Source organism: Glycine soja, chromosome 15, assembly GCF_004193775.1.
Source record: "Glycine soja cultivar W05 chromosome 15, ASM419377v2, whole genome shotgun sequence".
Classification (NCBI taxonomy): Eukaryota; Viridiplantae; Streptophyta; class Magnoliopsida; order Fabales; family Fabaceae; genus Glycine; species Glycine soja.
Window position 1 is genome coordinate 40,978,698 of NC_041016.1, and position 22,248 is coordinate 41,000,945.

Here is a 22,248-nt window from a genome sequence, read left to right on the forward strand (position 1 = left end):
TTAAATACTATAATACCCATAATCACATAAATTTACATATATATTCGTCTTATTTGTAAATACTCATAAGATCTGAATATATTTTGTCGTCCTTAAATTGAAGTGTGATCATTGTAGAGACGATATTTTTTAGAAGGTAGATTTCTTGACTTGAATAACACGTCAATATAATCTATTTAAAAAAACACATTATATAATCACTCATCAATAAAGTTCAAATTGTCATATTTAGAAATTGAAAAATGCATTAATATAAATAATAATTTCATAATTGATAAATAATAATTTAAATAAAATTAAAATTATTAATTAATGATAATTTACATGATTTAAATATATTAAACATAAAAAATTGTACTATAAAATTAATTTTTTTAAGTTTAAATATATTTTTTTCAAGATCCTTGTATAATTATTTATTTTTTAAATAATACTTGTAAATTTATGTTTTTTTTTTATTTTGGACATTGTTAATTTGTTTTAGTTCTTGCAATATTTTTTTTTCATTTGTAAGATATTTTTTCTTTTTGAATTAACCCCTTTGAAAAAAATGGTAGAAACTAAAAGCAAATTATTCACATAATAAAATAACAGAATTAAAAAAGAATAAATTATAAAGACTCAAATAAAATATAGAAATTTTATAAGGATGATTTATATATATATATCAAAACCAAAAAATCAATATATTAGTATATTATATTACAAAGACTAAAAATATATTTAAACCTATTTTAATTATAAAAGTATGATAAATATTTTATTTTTATTAAAAGTACTTTACTTTTATTTCTTCAACATTAGTTTGAAGCTGGCTCATAATTTTATATACACAGTTATTTATTTTATAATTATTCATAAAGGTTCCTTACTTCTTGTGCCTATATATAAAAGGTTCAACTCCCTCCATCATATATATCATGAACACTGAGCTCGATCATATACATTCTATTTCAAAAAATCCTTCGTTTGTTAAGACCCCATAAGAGGAAACACCTTCAATTCAAGTCGATCCCTTAATAAGGTATATATGTGTACGCACGTATGTTTATCGAATTCTATCATATAGTCTCAAAACTCTGAATTTTAAGTTGTTTTCAAACTCAAAGTACACCCTGTGGAATTTTTTAATGAACTACATGTAGTTAGACCCTATATTTCCAGAATCTTAATTAATTTGGCTTGCATATATGTGGCTTTCAACAACTAACTTATTGCCAGAAAATAGGAGACAATTAAGAAGGGAGTGAAAATGTGGAAGCTGAAGCTTTCAGAGAGCAAAGAAGACGAGTGTGTAAGAAGCGTGAATAACCATATTGGAAGACATTTTTGGGAATTTGATCCAGATCTTGGAACCGAAGAAGAAAGAGCTGAAGTGGAACGAGTTCGTAAAGAATATAACAAGAACCGCTTCAAATATAAACACAGTTCTGATCTCTTGATGAGACTTCAGGTGCATACAAATACAATTGTTTAATTAGAGTATGTGAGTGTGTCTCCAAACTTAACCATAGTTGCCAACTTGCGATATCGATATGTTAACGAGACTTCATGTGCATATAATTGTTTAAGTACAGATAATATATATATATATATATATATATATATATATATATATATATATATATATATATATATATATATATATTGGGTATGAACTATCATTATAAAATATGTTTATAAAAATCAATCAAGTTATCTTAATAAATTATGATTAAATAATTATGTAAAACTAAAATTATTTTGCATATAGAAATATTATTTTTTATGTGTATCATTAATCAAGAGTAATCAGTTTTTTTGAATTATAAAATATTTTAAATAAAAAAATTAATGTATAAATATTTTTAACTATTATATATCATTTTATACATATTTATTTTGAATCGTTTGCATATTATTATTTTAATTTTATCAATTTATAATTAAATTTCATAAATTTATATAAATTACTTACATAAATTATTTTGTAAATTGATTTCAATATAAAAATTATTTTTACTCTAATTAGATAAATTAATATAATTGGATGAATTAATATGTAAACTATTTTTATTCTCACTACATAAATTAATAAAATTTTATAATTTATTTTTTTAAAGAAAACTTACATGATTTTCAGAAGTCCACAAAAAAATTATTGCAAATTGCCTAAAATGAGAAGCAAAAATATTATCATACAGATGTTCCTCAGTAATATCATCATATTATTATTTTCGTTTTAAATATAAAAAAATTATTTAGTAAACAAGTTTTTTAATACCAATTATATAATTCCCGACAATTACATAAATTAGTAAATTATTTATATAAATTATTTTATTTAGTTTATAAAATTATGTTAATATTATATATATATAATACATGTTTTTATTTTAATTATAAATAGTAATAAATTTTTAATTTTTTAGATTATTTAAATATATTAATTTAAATTTATGTAATTTGCATAAGTTACATAAAATAATTTTTTTATAATAACCAATATATTAGTTTATGTAATTTTTTTAAAAAAATTATAATAAAATAAGAAAAAAAATTTACATACAATAATTTATTAATTAAATAAATTTATAATAAAAATAAATAAATGTAAAATTAAATATTAAATGTATTTAAACATTTCATATTTTATTTTTAATTTATAAATTTTTATAATTAAAAAATAATGACTCTTGATTAATGATACATATAAAATAGTGTTTATAAAGATAATTAACAAAACAAGTGTCTTAATTATTATTTTATTTTTAAATAGAAATCATGACTTCAACTTCTTACATAATTCTTTTTATTTGTCATTTTATTTAATCTCTTGCCACATAAGTGTTATGTAAATAATCTACATAAACATCACTTCAGCACCAACATGTGTCAAAGTTAACATTTGACTTTGAATTGTCAATTAATAGGAATATTAAATTTCTTGATTTAGAAATAGGTGAACCAAAATCACAAATTCAAAATTATAGGGGATCAAAATTATAATTTAACATTTTTATATTGTTCATATATATATATATATATGTGTGTGTGTGTGTGTGAGAGAGAGAATTATTATTATTATTATTATTATTATTATTATTATTATTATTATGCCAAATACTTATCCTTTCATTTTTATGTCTTCCACAGTTCGAAAGGGAAAAAGGCTTGAAGATGAAACTAAGTAAGATGGAAAATCAAAGCGAGGAAGATATAACTGTGGAACTTGTGGAAACTAGGCTGAAAAGAGCCCTAAGATCTCTCTCAATCCTGCAAGCTGAAGATGGTTTCTGGCCTAATGATTATAGTGGCCCTTTGTTTCTTCTCCCTGGTTTGGTAAGCATTCACTTTCGTAGCTTCACAAGAGAAACTAAATTCTCTTTATGCAAGATTTTTACGCATGATATTTATCTTTATATCTTTATAACAAAATATTTTAAAAACCAATTATATTCTTGATAATGGTTTTTAGAATTTACATAATTTTATTAATCAATTGTTAAGAATGTATGTTTCACAAAATTTTCTTACGTTCCCGGAATTGTTACTCCAGAAAATATAACATAAGAATATCATTCCATATTTAAAAAATAAATATAGTTTGTTACATTTTAATATGCTTGATAATGGTTTTTAGAATTTTAAGTAATTTAAATAAAAAAAAGTTTTATTTGTATTAGACAATAGATGTTCACATTCCCATCAGAATCCCACCACTCCTCCTAATGAGAATATAGACTGTGTTAATAAAACTAACTCAAAAGTTAGTTCAAAGCTAGAAAGATAGTTGATAGTTAAAAATTAAAAAATTATCTTATTAAATTATAAATGTTCGATAAAATTAGTTATTAAAGTAATTGAAAAGTATAAAATAAAAAGATTATAATTTATTTAAAAAGAATAACTAAGAAATTTTATAAATATATTGAGGATATAACAATGAAAAAATAAAAAGCTATAAGATAACATTTTAAAAATATTATAAGTACTTAAAAAAATTTGTTTATCGAACCGTCAAATCAACTTTTAATAAGGTAGAATCTAACTAAAATATCTTAATGAATACAACTATAAATATAAGAAAGCATGATAAAAAAAGAAAGAAAACTATAACATTTCTATAATCAATAATATATCATGAAATAGCTTTTAAAAACTCATAAGAAACATAAAAATATATATATTTTTCTCATCGTATCCTTAGAAATTCATCAAGATTTCGTGAAACAATTCCCCCCGATATTATAAATTTGAGTATTTGTATTAGATTCTCAAGGAATCCCATTATATTTTCCTTCTCGTAAAATGATAAAATCACGTGTTTGGTCTTATGTTTTGACACATTCTAAGATCTAATATTAAATAAAATAAAATAAATTTTATTTTTTAATTATTTATTTAATTGAAAGAAATTTAATTTTATTAACATCTACAGTTAGAACTGAAAAGTCTCAATCCAATAAAATTAAATATAATAACACATTTTTAAATTATCATTATATTAATTTCTAAAATTAAAGAATTCAAATATTTATACTTTGCATATTTTAATTGTTTTTTAATATCATTAAAAAAATTATCAATTAAATTATTTTTAAGTTTTATTTTAATTTATGTTTGTTATCTTCATTATGCATAAATACTTATCTCTCTATATATATTCAGCATGGTAAGGAAGCGGGTTTAAGTTTATAAATGGTGGGGAAAAAATAAAATCCAACTCCAATTTCGTTTCCATCAATTTTATTGGGTTCAGGAAAGCCCACAGAGAATCATGTCACTTCTTAAGAATTTATTTCTTTATATACTTTTAATAAATTATAGATTAAGTTATTAATTACATTTTAATTCAAACAATATATATATATAATAAATAACACAAAGATATTTAGGAATTAAATTATATTTTAGTTAAATATATAATTTTAATTTTGTTATAAATTAGTATTATAATTATAATATAATTTATTTAACTATCAAAATAAGTATTCTATATTTTAAATAATTATAAACATAAAATATGAAAATATTACATAATTACATAATTAATAATTAGATATGTTATATATAATAATAGAATTATATAAAAATGTATAGTTATATTATTAATACAAATATATAGATAGCGTGGTGGATATACAAGGACAAGGAAGTGAGTGACATATTCGAACTCAATCCCATTTTCTTAAGTCAATGAAACTCCACCCCAATCAAAGCAGATCTTTTCTGTCAAAGTCAAAAACAATTATCATTTTAATTTTTTAATATAACATTAATTATTTTTTTCAATTATATTCATTATAATATTAGTAATATGGGCTACAATAACTAAAAATAAATTAATGATCATAAAGTTAATTTTATAAAATATCTATTTTTTTATTAATATATTAATTTTTCTTAATTTATATGTAAAATAACTTAGGACAATAACTGTAATAGAAGAGAAAATCAATGATATATCTTTGGCTTAATTAATTAAATGTTCAATTGAGTTCTCCTAGTTTTGAAAGCTTCATTCAAATTCTTTATTTTTAAAAGGATTAACTAAGTTCAGATAAAAAATTTAAGAAGTAAAAACTTAGTTAATCCTTTTAAAAAAATGTCTTAACGTGGATCTTTTCATCCAATTATGATTGATGCCGTTCGTTAGGATGTAAATTCTGATGACTTCTATTATGAATAGGTAGCTAAAAACTGACACTTAATTAAAAAAATCATCGCTCCCAAATCCATTGATGCCACGACGCCTGCTAAGATTGGTGGAAATCCATCCCCAAATCCAAATGAATTCACCGGATCTCTTATTCTCATTCATAACCAGTTCATTTGATTTATATATTGGAAAGTGCAAAAATTAACTTCATTGCTACTCATAACGTTGGTTGTATTAGTGTATTACAATTGTATGTTATTTCCTTTAGGTCAAATCACTTTTTATTTTTTTATTTGATCCTTTATTTTTCTAAAAGTTTATTTTAATTCTTTATCTCTTTTTAAATTGGTTCAAATTAATAATTTAAAAATATTAACAACTAAAAGTCATCATGAAATGTGTTTCTTAGTTTTTTTCCTTCATTATCTTCCTCCTCTTCTTCTCCCTTCTCCTTCATCCTCCCTCATCTTCCACCATTTCTTCTCTAACTCAACAACATATACAACAAAAACCTAACTTACACCCCTCATGGTGGTGCCTTCCTCATCTACCAATTTGACCCGAAAATTTGCCTAGCCTAGATCCGACTCAACTGCATCACGATTCAAACCAACCCTAGACCCATTCTCGACCTTTCCTTCTCCCTCACCATCAAGGTCCACAATAGAGACTTCTTCTCCCTTGCCTATGACTCCCTCACCAACTGCTGCCGCATCAGGACCGCAACTCCCTCACTGGTGTCATTCTGTTCAATATTGGAGAGGATGCAAGGAAGGCTTGATGGAATCAACAATAGTGACAGCAACAAGGGCGATGAAAGGGGTTAAGCGAGCAAATGATGTAGTGGAGTTTGAGGAAGTTAGGGTTTAGAGGCGAAAAGTTGAGGATAGAAGGGGGAAGAGGAAAAAAAAACTAACACATTTTGTGAAAAATTTTAACCATTGATATTTATAATTAAATTATTAAGAAATCAGTTTTTAAGGGACAAAAGGACCAATTTTAACTAATTTAAAAAATAAAAGATTAAATTGAAAAAAAATACGATAAAGGTAAAAAAAAAAGTCATTTGACCTTTCCTTTAACTTATACAGTAACCTCAATATAGAAGCCAAAGTTGCATGAAAGGGTAGCACGTTGAATCTTTGGATTGAACAAGATTTGTGTAATCATCCACTGGGACCTATCTGCCATTGTCATATGGAAACTACATATTATTTGCTTAAGGCAACTTAGAGAACAAATTAACCTAGTTGCATATTCACAACCATTAATATTCTCCAAATCCATGGACATCACTTGCCAGAATAGAATCCAGATCTCTTAAAACAAACTCTAGCAATTCCAGATCTAGTGACAAAGATATGATTTTTAATCCCATAAATTTTGAATGATTTTTAATCCCAGAAATTGTTTAATACATTTTAAACACTCTAGCATCAAACATTTTTTTAATTGATTTAAACTTCTAAAAATGAATCGTCATAAAATATAATTAAATAATAATATTATTAATATTACGTTATCATTTAACAATGATATATTTAATGATAGGAACAAAAAATATCGATGGATAACATCAGATAAGAAGAGTCATAATATTTTGTTCAAAAATTAAAAGTAAATACTTGAAATTAAAGTTTAAGAACAAAAATTTAGTTAATCGTATAAATTTATTCTCTTGATTCTTTTTAAGGGATTACCACCTTGTTCTCCCATATGTATGCGCGTTACAGAACCAAATTAACTTTACATGTTACGTTCATGCTACTCCAACCTATTAATGCATGTAAAAATAAACCAATCAATAATAGTTTGGGACCAAGCTATGTGTCAATCAAAGTAAGGAATTGCCTCACACGTGCATTCTTGATTTAATTTTGTGTAGGTAATTGGTTTATCAGTTATTGGAGCCCTTAATGAAATACTGACACCTGAGCATCAAAGTGAAATACGTCGCTATCTGTTCAATCACCAGGTATTTATGTATTACAGTGGAATTATTATATATATCTTTTTTTTAGGTAAACATCGGTTATTGTATATATCTTAAGACAACATGTTTTCAATATATATACACGTACATACTTTATGGTTAGACAATTCTGACTAAATTAGCATGGAATACTTGTGAATAGATTACGCTAAATATAATTTTGATATTTTTTTTTCAAAATTAAGGATTTTGATTCCATTGTCAATTTTCGTGACAATGACCATTAAATCACTAATGCTGAACTATAATATGGAATAGTTTAATTAAATTTGTACGTGATTTAAAGAGGTTTAATTTATTAATTATTGATAGTTTTTAATTAAATCCTTATTAAATGTTCCACTAATCAAATTAATAGCTAAAAAATTCAATATTATAGTATCACATCAATGATATCTGAACCGAAAAAAATTATTTTAAGAAATTGAGAAATTAAATATCTTTATAGGAGACCAAAATTACAAATTATTAAAATAGAAAGATCAAAATTATATTTTAACCAATAGTTTAAATTAGAAAGACAAAATTCAGCTACGGGTAATATATTACTCTAGGTAGCCTTTGTTATATGATGAATAATGTTAGTTATTTACTTGCAGAACGAAGATGGAGGGTGGGGAATGCATATAGAAGGGTCCAGCATAATGTTTACATCAGCTTTGAACTATGTGACCTTAAGATTGCTTGGAGAAGACATTAATGGTGGAGAAGGTGCTATACAAAAAGCAAGGACATGGATTCTTGATCATGGTGGAGCCACTTATATTCCTTCCTGGGGAAAACTCTGGCTTTCGGTAAGTGTGTATATAATCTTATTAATACCAGTGATAACACTATTTTTTTATTAGTTCAAATAACATGAATGTTTTATAATTTATTCGGTTAATGACTAATTTCGTGACTGTTATTAATTCAAAATAATTTTTACACACAAATGAAATCAAACACAAATTTATTCACTTAATAAATCATTTTCTTATATGTGAACACAATAAAATTTTACATTATTATGTTAATTCTATGAGTGAGTGACAATACTATCTTTTTTATTATTGGATAGATTTTACTACATAAAAATAAATAGAGATTTTTTAGGTAGTGAAAAATTTAAGGGGAGGGGATGATGTCCCATTAAAAGTCAGGATTGAGGTTAAAATAAACATAATAATAATACCACATTAACTCTTACATTTCTATCTAAATATATTGTTAACCTACATTAACTCTTAATTAATTTTGTGACCATCCTGGTTTGAATTAGTTTTTTTGTGAAATAATAGCATGGTTTAAATATGTTAATTACAAGAAGCATTTATATTTTATATTTAGTTATACTTGAAATAGAATTACCTTATGTAAATAATACTTGTGAATTCTTAACCATGTGTGTTTGATAACGTTTTGATTCTGACAAGCGATACACACAGTTTATTGTGGAATTTTTTTTATACAATCATCTTTTCGAATAGTGCGTATATAGTGATCAAAATGAATTATTGGAATAATAGGTGCTTGGCGTATATGAATGGAGCGGAATGAAGCCAATCCCACCAGAAATATGGTTGTTTCCCTATTTTGTTCCTTTCCATCCAGGTTGTCATGAATGAATTTTAAGTTTTTCTCCCCTTAATTAACTTTACATGTTCTTTCTCTCACACACTCGTGTATATATATATATAATAATAATAATAATAATAATAATAATAATAATAATAATAATAAAATTTGTTAACTTATACCCATTTATTTTTTAGATGAAGTTAGTAAGTTATATCTGGATATATTATAAGAAAACTTATAATTATAGCTTGTTAATTTATTTTTTTCTAAAAACTGGGTGCATGTTAGCAAATACCCACTTATTTTTTAGAAGGAATACTAAGTTAGTAAGTTGTGCCTGGATGCATTTTAAGAAAATTTATAATTATAATTTGCTAACCTATTCATTCTAAAACACAAGTGGGTGTAAGTTAGCTATCCCTATATATATGAGAGTGAGAGGATTTAATGTAATTAACTATTAAAAAGTCACGCGACATTTTAAATTAAATTTTGATTGTTCATATTTAGTTATATGGTTAAAATTTAATTAAGATATTTTCATCTTATATCATATATCAATCTCTATATATATGCTAATGGGTCATGAGCAACCACATAAATAAACTGACATTATACTTTAATAAAAAATTTTAAGGTTCAAGTTTATAATTTTTTTTTTCACTTATATGGTGTTCATTATTATTAAACAATGGTATTTGATTTGTCAAATACATCAATATTATATACTCTTTTATGTGTATGATTCAACCTTCTCATTCTTACACAATATAAAACTCCACTTCATACTTATACTCCAACAACAATTTCTTAATTATGTAAATTATATATAAATTGCATACTATATATGAGGGAAATAATTTTCACACAGTAATATTTTTTAGCATTAACTTTTTATACCTATTTAATTAAGAAAAAAGTATCAAGAAGTGTAAATGTTAATTTATTATTTAAAGTTGTAATAATAGTATAGAGAAAGTTATCTACAAAAATCACATCATCCTATTTGCAGGAAGAATATGGAGTCACGCTCGGCAAGTGTATCTACCCATGTCTTATTTATATGGTAAAAGATTCATAGGTCCTATAAATGCACTTGTTTTATCCCTTAGAAGAGAGCTCTACACCCTTCCTTATAATCTCCTCGACTGGAATCAAGCTAAAAATTCATGTGCCAAGGTAGTGAGTTGTATTTGTGTATACATGTGTTTCTCTCTCTTTATTTCATTCTTAAATACTAAAAATCATCTTTAATTATATCTACCTTAATTAATTAAATAAAAAATAGAAATAAAAGAAAGATTAAATATTATTTTAATAATATAATAGAACTCAATATATCTTTTGTAAAATCTTCTTTGAATCTTGTGTAAAATCAATAGTTGAAAATTAAGAAAATAATGTCAACAAATATTTAATATTAAACACAATGTGTTAAACCCAATTGAAAAAGATAAATATTTACAACAAAAAAGAATAAAAAGATAAATGAAATTATTTCTTATTTGTATTTGTCCTTGTATCTAAATTGAATTAAGTAAAAAAAATGTTAGTATTTGACTATTTAGAAACGATGGAATAAAAAATAACAGTGTATATAAATGTTTACATGAGTTGATCAAATAGTTTTTCTGTTTTAGAAAACTCAAATAAGGTGAGATATGAAAAAGCATTCTAATATTACCTTAGAGAAAGAATAAAAGGATCAACGAGTTTGTGTTCTTTGCTTCTATGTATTTATAGGTGAGTTGATTAGGGATGTTAGTGAGTTGGGTTGGATTGCGTTTACCTAAAGAGACCAAATTGTGTCAATTTTGATTATAGAACAATTTTTTTTTATGCTAATACAATATTTTATTTTAAGTTATAGAGGTGTAATTTGATTTATCCTTATGATAGAATATTGTGTCGCCTTATTGAATCTCTTGTCACATTAACCTCTCAACAGCCTACATAAGGGATAGGCTAACAATAATATGTCACAATAAAGTTAATGTTTTACTTTGGATAATTAACTGATGGAAGAACTAAATTTACTTATTTTAAAAAATAAAAAGATTATATGTTTTGATTTTTATATAGGAGAATCAAAATCACTAATTTAAAATTATAGAAGTGACCCAAATTATAATTTAATATATTATTAATTAGAATGTTCTGATCATGATCAATTATCATAATTAAGCATTTTAAAATTAAATAATCAACTTAATTATTATAAATACGTATTTTTATAAATTAAAAATAAAATAAAATAATTTAGTGACATTTTTAGGAGAAAAAATGGATGTGATATTTCACACCACATCTGATTATGAGGCAAAACCTTCAGTATAAAAATCGTATTAATTACCTTTAGAGTTACCTTTACTAATATATTTTATATTTTTTAGGAATTAAAAACAGAAAAAGTAATATTTGTATATCAGTTAGAAAAATTCCTATGATACATTTTCCTAAAATAAATATTTGGAGATTTTCTAAATTTACTATAAATTAGAATAAAAATATATATTATTGTCATTAATTAATTTGAATGAAAATATATAATTATATTATTAATTAAAATGTTCTAATCATGATCGGTTATTTTAATTAAGTATTTCATAATTAAATTACCACCTTAACTACCATAAATATGTATTTTGATAATTAAAATAAAAAAAATGATTTAGTGGAATTTTAGAGAAAAAGAAATGAATTTGGTATGACCAGGTGACATTTTCCTACATGGAAAATCTTCATTTATAATATACTATTGACAATTAATTAATGTTAACAAAATTGTTAGATTTGAAAATAATTCTGGAGATTAATGTTACAATTGATATTAACAAAATATTATCTCGTATAAATTTTATCAAGAAAGAGAGTTATTTAAACATAAATATGTGAGTGAAATAAATTTAATTGACTTAAAAATAAAATAAATTTTGAATCTTATTATTAAGAAAATATGAGTTAATTATAATATATTATTGACTAATTATTGCAGGAAGATATGTCTCATCCAAGCTCAATGATTCAAAATATTTTATGGGATTCTTTTCACAGTATAGGAGAACCTCTTCTCATGCACTGGCCTTTCTCTAAGCTAAGACAAGAAGCTCTTTGTCATGTAATGGAACATATACACTACGAGGATGAAAATACAAACTACATTTGTCTTGCTCCCATTAGCAAGGTAATTGTATTTATCCATATGGAAGAATTGATTATTATTCATACTATTATTCGTGTTTATTCACTATATCCTAATTGATCTTATAGTTAGGATAATTTGGAAAACATAATAAAGTATTGTCCTAATTATGGTATATAAAAAAATTATATCATTATCAGTAATTAAGAAAGTTTAAATAATTTAGAAAAGTAATGATTATAACAATTACAGAAACAAATCATTGCTACTTTATTCAAATTAGTGTACAAAGATTTAGACTTACCCAATGATTCTTACCCTAAGGTACAATCATAATTTTTCTCATTACCTCTTCAAATTGGTGTACGAGATTTCTAATGTCCAACTTGTCAAGTAGAAAATAAAAAGAATCATGTCCCCACAACTTAGTGAAAATGTCTAGGAACTATGTATGAGAGAAAACATAAGAAGAATGAAGATTTCCTTGAATAATTTCATTGTCTCTCATAATGTCATGTGTTTTTTTCCCCTCAAAAATCATAGTTATATAAGAAACATGTGTTGTATATAAAAGTTATAACAACTCATATTATGTGTTAAGGGATAGAGCACACCTAATTTTTGAAGATGTAATGGGAAGAGTGAACTAGATTTTAGTATGGATAGTGTATGTCATATAACTTGGAGATTTAAAAATGCTATTAAACAATATATTTACCCTTACCCAATAATTCCTCATCTTTGTTGTATGTTTGCTACTAGCATCATGGTGCTTGCATCATTTTGAGCAATAACCTTTATTTTCTTACCCCTTTACTATAATAATGTTGCATTCTATAGGAACCACTATATCAATGATGTACTCTCAAACTACACTCTCATTTTAGCATCACTATCAAAAAGCTAGATTAGGAAAAAAGGAAACTCATTCTTAAAAGATTTAACATCCCTTGATATAAAATATGCGTTGTTTTAGGTGTACTCCATGAACATGTATTGTTTACTTTGACTAGAAAACTTATTATCCTTCATTCCCTAGTTGATCAAACAAAAATAGTTGTCCATTATCACCTCATATGGAGTCGCTCCATTCAATCATGGCATTGGTGCTCTACTTATTAAATATCTAGTGCTAAGATTGTAGAAATAGAGAAACACAAGAAGGAGATGTTGAATTGTGTTTCTTAAAATTTTTCATACTACTTTCATTAAATACCATATCATCTGATAAAAATGGACTTAACATGACACAACATGAAACAAACAATAGAAGGCCTTAATTTTCACACTCCATATCTTGTGACAATAATCATAAATGCTTTTGCGCAATTAAGTACTATGTAATTTGCTTTTGGCACACCTAACATTTTTCATTGACTCATTTCTCTTTCATATTTTTCGAATAAGCCTATGAAGAATATTCATTTATTCATTACAAGATGGATCAAAACATTAGAGCACCAAGTGTTACATGTAACACCCCTAATTATTGACGTCTCAGAGGCCCATACTCTATGATACTTCACATGATTACACTTTCTCAACTTTGTTGTTGGTCAAAATCCTCCGTAGGTAGTCATTTTTGAGACCTTGGTGATCTCCACAATTACTTTTAAGATCAATGATTGTTCCTACAAATTAACACGAGATGTTTTAGTGTCCTTTGTCCTCACTCACATGCTTCTTGTGAAACTTCCCAAAAGGTTATCCATCCCATAACTACTCCAAGTCAAACACACAAAATTTTAGAATTTATAAATGACAGGCTATCGAAAAGTTCTTGTTGGTATATGTAATACCAATTAATTTTGTTAAGTCATCCTTAATTGTATATTCTCATAGTTACACAACCTCTAGATTCCTTTCATTTCGATGTGATTCTCCTGGGGTGTTATATTACATCCATACAAACCTAGAATTTGACTAGTATCGTATTTTAGTACAAACAAAACTAGTCAAACGTTCTTTGTATGAAAACATTAAGATACTATTGTAAAAATATAATATTTTGTTTGCATAAATAAAAAAATTTGGACCCTAATTTGCCTTATGACTTAACAAAGATGCATTCACCTTAGAAGGAGATTGGAATGTTGACTTGAAATCTTAGTCCACAAGAAACATTGAGGATATGCCTGTGTTTTCTTTCAACCAAACCATTTTTTCAGGGTTTCATGTACATGATGTTTGAAACATAATCTCACGCTCAAGTAGTTGTGTTGGATTTAGCCCATTTCTTATGGTACTCGCTGTGTTGTTGAACTTATTAGGTGATTGCATCCATTGAGTTGTTGTTTGAACTTAAATTATATGGAGATGACATTTTCTTCATTGTGTCTAATTATTCTAATTCACACTTCTTTTGCATTTTTTTCATCTTTGATCTCTTTTTTTAAAATTGTTAGCACTTATTCTTGGTTAAAGATTCACATTGAAATGGAAGAAATGATTATTTTTCAAATTGATATTTACAAATTTATATACATCATTTATATATAAGTAAAGCCTAAGAAAAAAAATGAATCCTTCATCTCATAATTAAGGTAACTAATAATGTCTAAATAATTTATGTAATTGTAGTAATTAGAAAAACCTAAATCATTTTCCTAATTAAAGTAACTAGGAAATATAATAATTACAATAAATCATGGAAGCAAATTACAAGTGATATGAGTAATGATCTTAACAGTAAAAAAAACACAATCAAATTGAATTAAGATAGAATTATAATTTTCTTTATTAGTGTTAGCATTTGCATACTACTCTGAAATCATCTTATGAATCATTGGCTTTTAAAGCTCATATTATTAAGTTAATACAAAAATAATTATAAGTTCAAGTCTATACTTAATCATAGAATACAATCGCACACTAGATGATATGTACATATCATAATCCAATCATTTTAACGCAATAATGTAACTAAGGAACATAGACATATCGTGTACTCGTCCAAAGTGATAAAGATTGAAAAAAATCTCCCTTGATTGCTTTTTATCTCAAGACTTAATTTGTCTTACTTCTTTCAATTTTATAATGTATAATTGTCTTAGTCTTGACTTTCATTGAGTTGAATTAGCTTTAATATAATCAAAATATTTCAAAATGCACCAGCATGCAAAATTATCTCTCATAACATTATGTTTAATTTCTTAGTAATTTGAATAAAGAAAATCAAAATACCAAACTGACAAGCCCTCTAAAATAGGTATTAAACATGGTTTGTTGTTGGTTGGAGAATCCCAATTCCCAAACATTTAAGCGTCACATTCCAAGAATCAAAGACTATCTCTGGGTGGCTGAGGATGGAATGAAAATGCAGGTTATACTTGATTTTCTTTCTTTCTTTCAGCAATATGGTATTAAGTTTTTATAGGAAAAATAAATTATTTTTTTATACAAAAGTTGACAAATGCATGCACATTAACTTTAATTTAGATCTATAATTAAAAATTAAGTTGCAAATTCTAATGAATGCAATTCAATGTCAGGCATATGGTGGTTCTCAATTATGGGACACGGTTTTTTCTATTCAAGCAATCTTAGCTACTAATCTTAAGGATGAATATGGTTCCATGCTTAAGAAAGCAAATAATTTCATAAAATGCTCACAGGTATTGTATATTGATATAAGTTTATAGAAAAAACTAAGATTATGAAATACTAATTATGATAAATGTAATGACTGCATTTGAAGATTACAACAAACAGTTCTGGTACTCCAAGTGACTGGTATCGCCACATTTCTAAAGGTGGTTGGACTTTCTCAACTGCAGACAATGGTTGGCCAGTGTCAGATTGCACTGGAGAAGCCTTAAAGGTGATCATGAATGGGTTTGTCGCTAATTTCAATAAGTTCTTAATTTGTTAAACATTGTTGCCACTTCAATTAGGAAAAATATAGCCTTGGGAATGAAGTTCTCCATGATCTAAAGAATCATATACTTTACTATTTTGATTGAAGTTGAAGGTGACCTATAATTTTGGAAAGCAAATAATGTTCTTAGACTTGGAGAGAATTTTTCATTTGAAGCATAACAATAGTGATTTATATGCTTAAATAAAATTAATTAGATGATGGTTGAACTTTCGAATCATATTAATACTTGAGTTAATAGATTCTTACATCATTTTTTATACAAAGTTAATCATATCATTTAAATTGTTCATATCTTTTTCAGGCCGCCATTTTGTTATCAAACATGTCATTTGATATTGTTGATAGAGCAATGGAAGTAGAACAACTATATGATGGTGTTAATTGGATTTTATCCATGCAGGTAAAGTGTGAAGTCAATTGGTTGCAAATCTTTAACAAATTCAAAAGTAATATATAATAATAAGATTGTGACATGTCATAAAATCACAAAAAATCTACAATGAAAGCATCATGGTCACCACACAATTTTTCCATTCTTTCTCTTTCTTGATTTAATAGATTTAGAGGAAATTTGGAAGGGAAAGGAGAATTTTAGGTTGGTTGTGAGTTAGTGACAAATGAAAGGTAAGATTTAAGAAGTGAGAGCTTGAGATGTGAGATTTTAAATGTGACTCATAATAGATTATGGAGTGCAAATATAAAATAAGTTCATGTCTCAACATTTTTCATTTGTAGAGAATCACAACTGTTACCACAATTTAAAATTATAAATTTAGAACTTTAACATTGTAGCTTAGCCAATTTTCTTTTCCATTATATTACAGAATAAAAATGGCGGATTCGCAGGCTTTGAACTTACAAGATCTTATGCATGGCTAGAGGTAAAACTTACTTTATCTTAAATGAGAAAGGTAAATTCAGTTTTTTAATACTCTTTATTTCTTCCACAGAAATTAAATCCAACTGAAACATTTGAAGATGTGATGATCGATCGCCAGTATGTTTAGCATATATAATTTTCTTACAGTTTATATTATGAGAATATGTTATTTTGAACTGTGATAATAGATTATTAGCCCATAACTTTTTATAGGTTCGTAGAATGTACTACATCAGCAATTGGAGGTCTTGCCTTATTCACACAACGATATCCGGGGCACAGAAAGAAAGAAATAGAAATTTGTATTGCTAAGGCGGCAAACTATATTGAAAGCATGCAGTTAGCTGATGGCTCATGGTTTGCTCAATTTGTCCACAAACTCACTTCTTTAATGCATGTCATCCTTGCAAAGTTCAAGAATTTAGGCAATACAACAAATTTTCAAGTAGAAAACATTATCCAAAAGAGAGATTCATTGGTTTAATTGTGTTAGATAAATTTAAAGGATAGACATTTTGAATGACCAAAATGATGATACAAAATGCCTAATAGATAAAAGCATTGAAAATTAACTCTAATATTTTATTTTCTTGCAAACTTCTTAAGACTTTTTTTATGGACAAATATTAATTTTGTTAGAAATGTCAGTGGAAGAGATTTGAACCAGTGACTTCTCCCTTTTCCCATTCTCCCTTCACCCTTAAGCCCACCTTCTAACAATTAAACCAACTTTATATCACATTCTCAAAAATTTTATTAGCTAATGAAGGAATTAGGTAAAAATGATTTTTTTTTCATTACTATAAAACCAAATGTACTAATATTTGCATTTAATTAACTAGGTACGGGTCATGGGGAGTCTGCTATACTTATGGAACATGGTTTGGAATAAAGGGACTCATCGTTGCCGGTAAGAGTTATCAAGATAGTCAAAGCATTAGAAGAGGATGTGAATTTTTGCTTTCCAAACAACAACTTTGTGGTGGTTGGGGAGAGAGCTACATCACATGCCAAACGATGGTAACTTATGTCCCATCTAAGTCTCATGATTTATAAAATAGTTTACACATAACTATGTATGTTGCTCTTCGAGTGTAGCACAACGTTTCACTACACTAATTAATGGTACAACTGAAATAGGTATACACAAATTTGGAAGGAAACAAGTCTAATGTAGTGAACACTGCATGGGCTATGTTGGCACTTATTGAAGCAGGGCAGGTATAACTAAGTTCAATTAATAATATTCATAATTCTAAGATGAGAGCAAGAGCCACTATAAAGTCATGGTTATTTTGTGGTATAGGCAGAAAGAGATCCAGCCCCATTGCATCATGCGGCCAAGGTTTTAATCGATTCACAACTAGAAAACGGAGAGTTTCCTCAACAGGTAACAAGTAACAACCATATAGATATACGATATAGTGACAATCACTAATACATTTCATGTGGAAGGAGAGCAATTAGACAGTAAGGAGGATTAAAATTGTAAAGGTTTAAGATTGAATTATAAAGTCATTTAACCCTTTTTTAAGTAGTATTGTAATCATTAAATGACTTTTTTTCTATGTGATTGCATAGTTCTTATTTACTCCTTAAAATTTTCTTATACAAACACTCATCTCACCTAATACATATCAATTTTGTATCACCTATAATTATGAATGAAAATTTCATTTAACATTGTACAATTTTGTATCACTCCATTAAGCATACCTTAATGTGAGAAAGTGTGTCAATTGTCAATTTAGTCCTATAGATGTTATGAAGTGGTTGAATATTAATTCTTAAACTATCTTTGAGAAAGTATATATATTACTAGTGGAAAGTTCCTCTTTACCTATTTTAACTAAAGAGAAAAAAAAAATCGAAGTTAAAAAAAATAATAACATGAGAGTAGTGGATAGTTATTAGGAGAGAAGTAATAAAAATTTAAAAATTGAAGAATAAAATGGTCTAGTAAAATGTGTACAGGGTATTTCATTTATTATTAGCATAATTTCAGTAAAATTATTTATTTATTCCTCCATTTACGCCACTTACATTTATATGTTGAATTATGTGTATAAGCTTATATTAAAACCTCATCAAAATGTTGCAAAAATAAGCAAATCATACTTTATAAGTTATATTATTAAATTTTAAATACGATCGACCTTCACATTACGCTTTTATTGGATTATAAGTATTTTTATGATAATTTATTTCACACTACAAAAAGGCTTTTCATTTTATTAAATGAAAAACTTAAAGTTATATATTTAGTTTAAAATATAAAACGAACTATCTAACATGTAAGAAAGATAACTAGTTAAAAATGAGTAAAATAGTTTATTCTGAAGAGAAAATAGGCTAAGTATTAACAATAAATATAAAATAATTTTATAAAATCATTTCATCATAAACTATTATGTAAAAAGTCATTCTAACAATAATTTTTAATTGTCTAATAGTGTAAAAGTTTTTATATTAAAAGTATGTAAAAAGTCATTCTAACAATAATTTTTAATTGTCTAATAGTGTAAAAGTTTTTATATTAAAAGTACATAGCTATTAAACTTTATTTTCAAGTGACTTCTCATTTAATATGAAAAATGTGTAATTTTTATATAAAAAAGTCCCAGTAATTTAGTATTTTTTTCATTTTTATTTTTGTAGTTTTTTTTTATTTTAATCATTACAAAATGTGTTTGTTTTATTTATCATTTCTAAAGCATTCTAGATAATGTTTTTTATAGTTCAAAGCATTTTTTTAACTATTAAAAATATTATCTAAAACATTTTACGGACGAAAAAAAATAAAATAAATACATTTTATAATGACTAAAATGAAAAAATTTACAAAAACGAAAATGGAAAAAAATACTTAATTGTAGAGACGAAAAAATATGTAAGCCTATTTTAGAAAGAGAAATTACTGTATACTTTGTCTATTCTTTAACGATTATATTAAGTTTATACTTTGTTCAGTATATATTTTGCTAAAATATTATATAATAGATTAATATTATAAATTATATTATTTTGCTTTTACCTTGTTGTTCTTATTTTCATATTAGTTTCTATAATTTTTATTTTATCTTTATTTATTATATAATTTTTTCATTATTATTTATGTTTGTGTTTGCAAAAAATTGCAGTTGAATTGTTAAAGCATGATAATTCAAAGAATTTTTTGTTTTTGTTGGTCCTGCCCTTGAAAACATCTCAATTATGTTGGCACTCTTTTACTAACTAACTAGAGACAAACCAAATATCATTAAGATAAAGAAAGGAGCAAAATATAACATGCGGTTACAAAGCCAAAATCCATGTCGAAAATCAGGTGAATCTATAAGAAAGGAGAGCAACTCTATTGCTAAAACACTCACTCCTAACAAAACTTTGAGCTAATTCCCACTAAAAAAACCTAACTGAGAGGCAAGTCCTTGATTAGCATGGAGTTCGACACAGGTGTTTCCTTCTCTAAAAATGTGAGAAACAAGCAAAATCCTATTTTTACAATAATATAAACAGTTGATCCACCTAAGACACACTTAGCAAGTCACCAACTGAGAGTCAGCAAAAGCCTCCACCAGCAGCTTGGAGTCACACTCTAGCCAAATCTTCCTCCAGCAATATTTTTAAATTTTAAGGAAACTAATTTGATAAAAAAAAAAATTAGAAAACTAAAATATGTGAAGAACTAATTAATTTAGAGATTTATTTGTTAGATCTGCTTTCCCTGTAGTGCCCATGCCATTAGAGACTGCTTTGAAACATGATTAAACGCTACGCATATCGTATACAAACCTGTATAATGTTATATTATGTTATTTGTTAAATAATAAAAATATAAATATTATATATGTTATATCCTTTATACACATTCGCAAGCCAAAAGAAGAGTGAACTAAAAGGTTGAGTACTTTATATGCATTGTTGAGTTCAAACTTACTTATACATTAACCAAGCCAGTGTATATCAAGCAAACAAGGCAATTCTAGTTATCATGAATTAGATCAATTTATTTGCATAAAGTCATTGCATTCTTGTTCATATATTTACATTAGCAACTCATGTGAATAAAAATTGATGGGAAACTATACGATATTACATGATATTTTGATCTTTTAAATATTTTTGTCATAATTAAAATTCATCGAGATATTTTTAAGATATGCCATATTAATTCGATCAGACTCAACTAGTTTTTATAGGTTTTAAGTTTGAAGATTAAACTCGGTAAGTCAAGTTATATTTTTTAATTATCTGAATCTATATTGGCATTTCATGCTTTCTTTAAATTTATGTTTTTAATAATAATATATTCATAATATGATCTCTCTTAATAATAATATTTTAGATAACATATTAATACTATTTGTTGAATAATATATAAGATATATGGTTTTAGTTTTATTCTTTAATATGATGACTCAATTATATATAATTTCAAAAATTAAATATTATGTCACCAAAAAAAATATTTGTATGTATTTAACAAATACCTAACTTGATCATATGTAGGAAATCACAGGAATTACCAACAGAACTATTGCTACAGCTCCCTCTGCATACAGAAACATCTTTCCCATATGGGCCCTTGGAGAATATCGTAGTCGTGTACTACTTTGTCCTAGCAAGTAACAAAGGGTCAAGAGCATAACAACAAAATAATAATTATGTAAAAATAAATCCTGAGTTTTATTTTCTGCCTTTATATATCATTTGTATTTCTCTTGCATTTAGATACTCATCTACCATGTTTGCTACAAAACCGTCAGTAAAGGAGGCAAATGAAAGTGTGTAAGCATTGGAAAATTTCTATTAAATAAAGCACTGATGAAAAATCTGTTACAAAAAGCGCTTTAGTGTGATGCACCATACTATTTTATCCCGTGACAAAGAATTCCTCCGTGTGATAAAGTGAACCCCATCCACCGGCTTTTAACAAATTTGCTACCTTTACTTTTCTATCAATCAATCCAACCAAAAGAAGTCTGTATCAAGTAAAGGTAATTAACATAAGCTGATTTTAGTCATTAACAAATTGATAGATACTTTTTTTTTACCGTATTATTACTATAAGGTATTTATCGGACTTGTTGATAATTAATTTTTATTAAAAAATTTCACTAATTATCTTTAATAAAATTCTTCTCTTCTTTCT

At 25.8% G+C, this 22,248-nt stretch overlaps 1 protein-coding gene across 2 annotated transcripts; it reads left to right on the forward strand.

The window, feature by feature from the left end:
- Positions 1–931: 931 nt before the first annotated feature.
- On the forward strand, positions 932–21,800 carry LOC114387566 (cycloartenol synthase-like). Of its 2 annotated transcripts, none has more exons than XM_028347763.1 (19): positions 932–1,024; positions 1,222–1,453; positions 3,136–3,321; positions 7,527–7,616; positions 8,234–8,428; positions 9,143–9,227; positions 10,207–10,373; positions 12,190–12,378; positions 15,545–15,658; positions 15,828–15,950; positions 16,034–16,156; positions 16,518–16,616; positions 17,041–17,097; positions 17,167–17,213; positions 17,310–17,453; positions 17,939–18,116; positions 18,237–18,317; positions 18,403–18,486; positions 21,606–21,800. In XM_028347763.1, exons 2-19 carry the CDS (start codon positions 1,253–1,255, stop codon positions 21,723–21,725), a joined length of 2,283 nt encoding a protein of 760 aa, XP_028203564.1. In that variant the 5' UTR covers positions 932–1,024; positions 1,222–1,252; the 3' UTR covers positions 21,726–21,800. The 2 variants fall into 2 exon arrangements, with proteins under 2 accessions (XP_028203564.1, XP_028203563.1); XM_028347762.1 differs by having other exon boundaries at positions 1,229–1,453.
- The last annotated feature ends 448 nt before the right edge of the window (positions 21,801–22,248 follow it).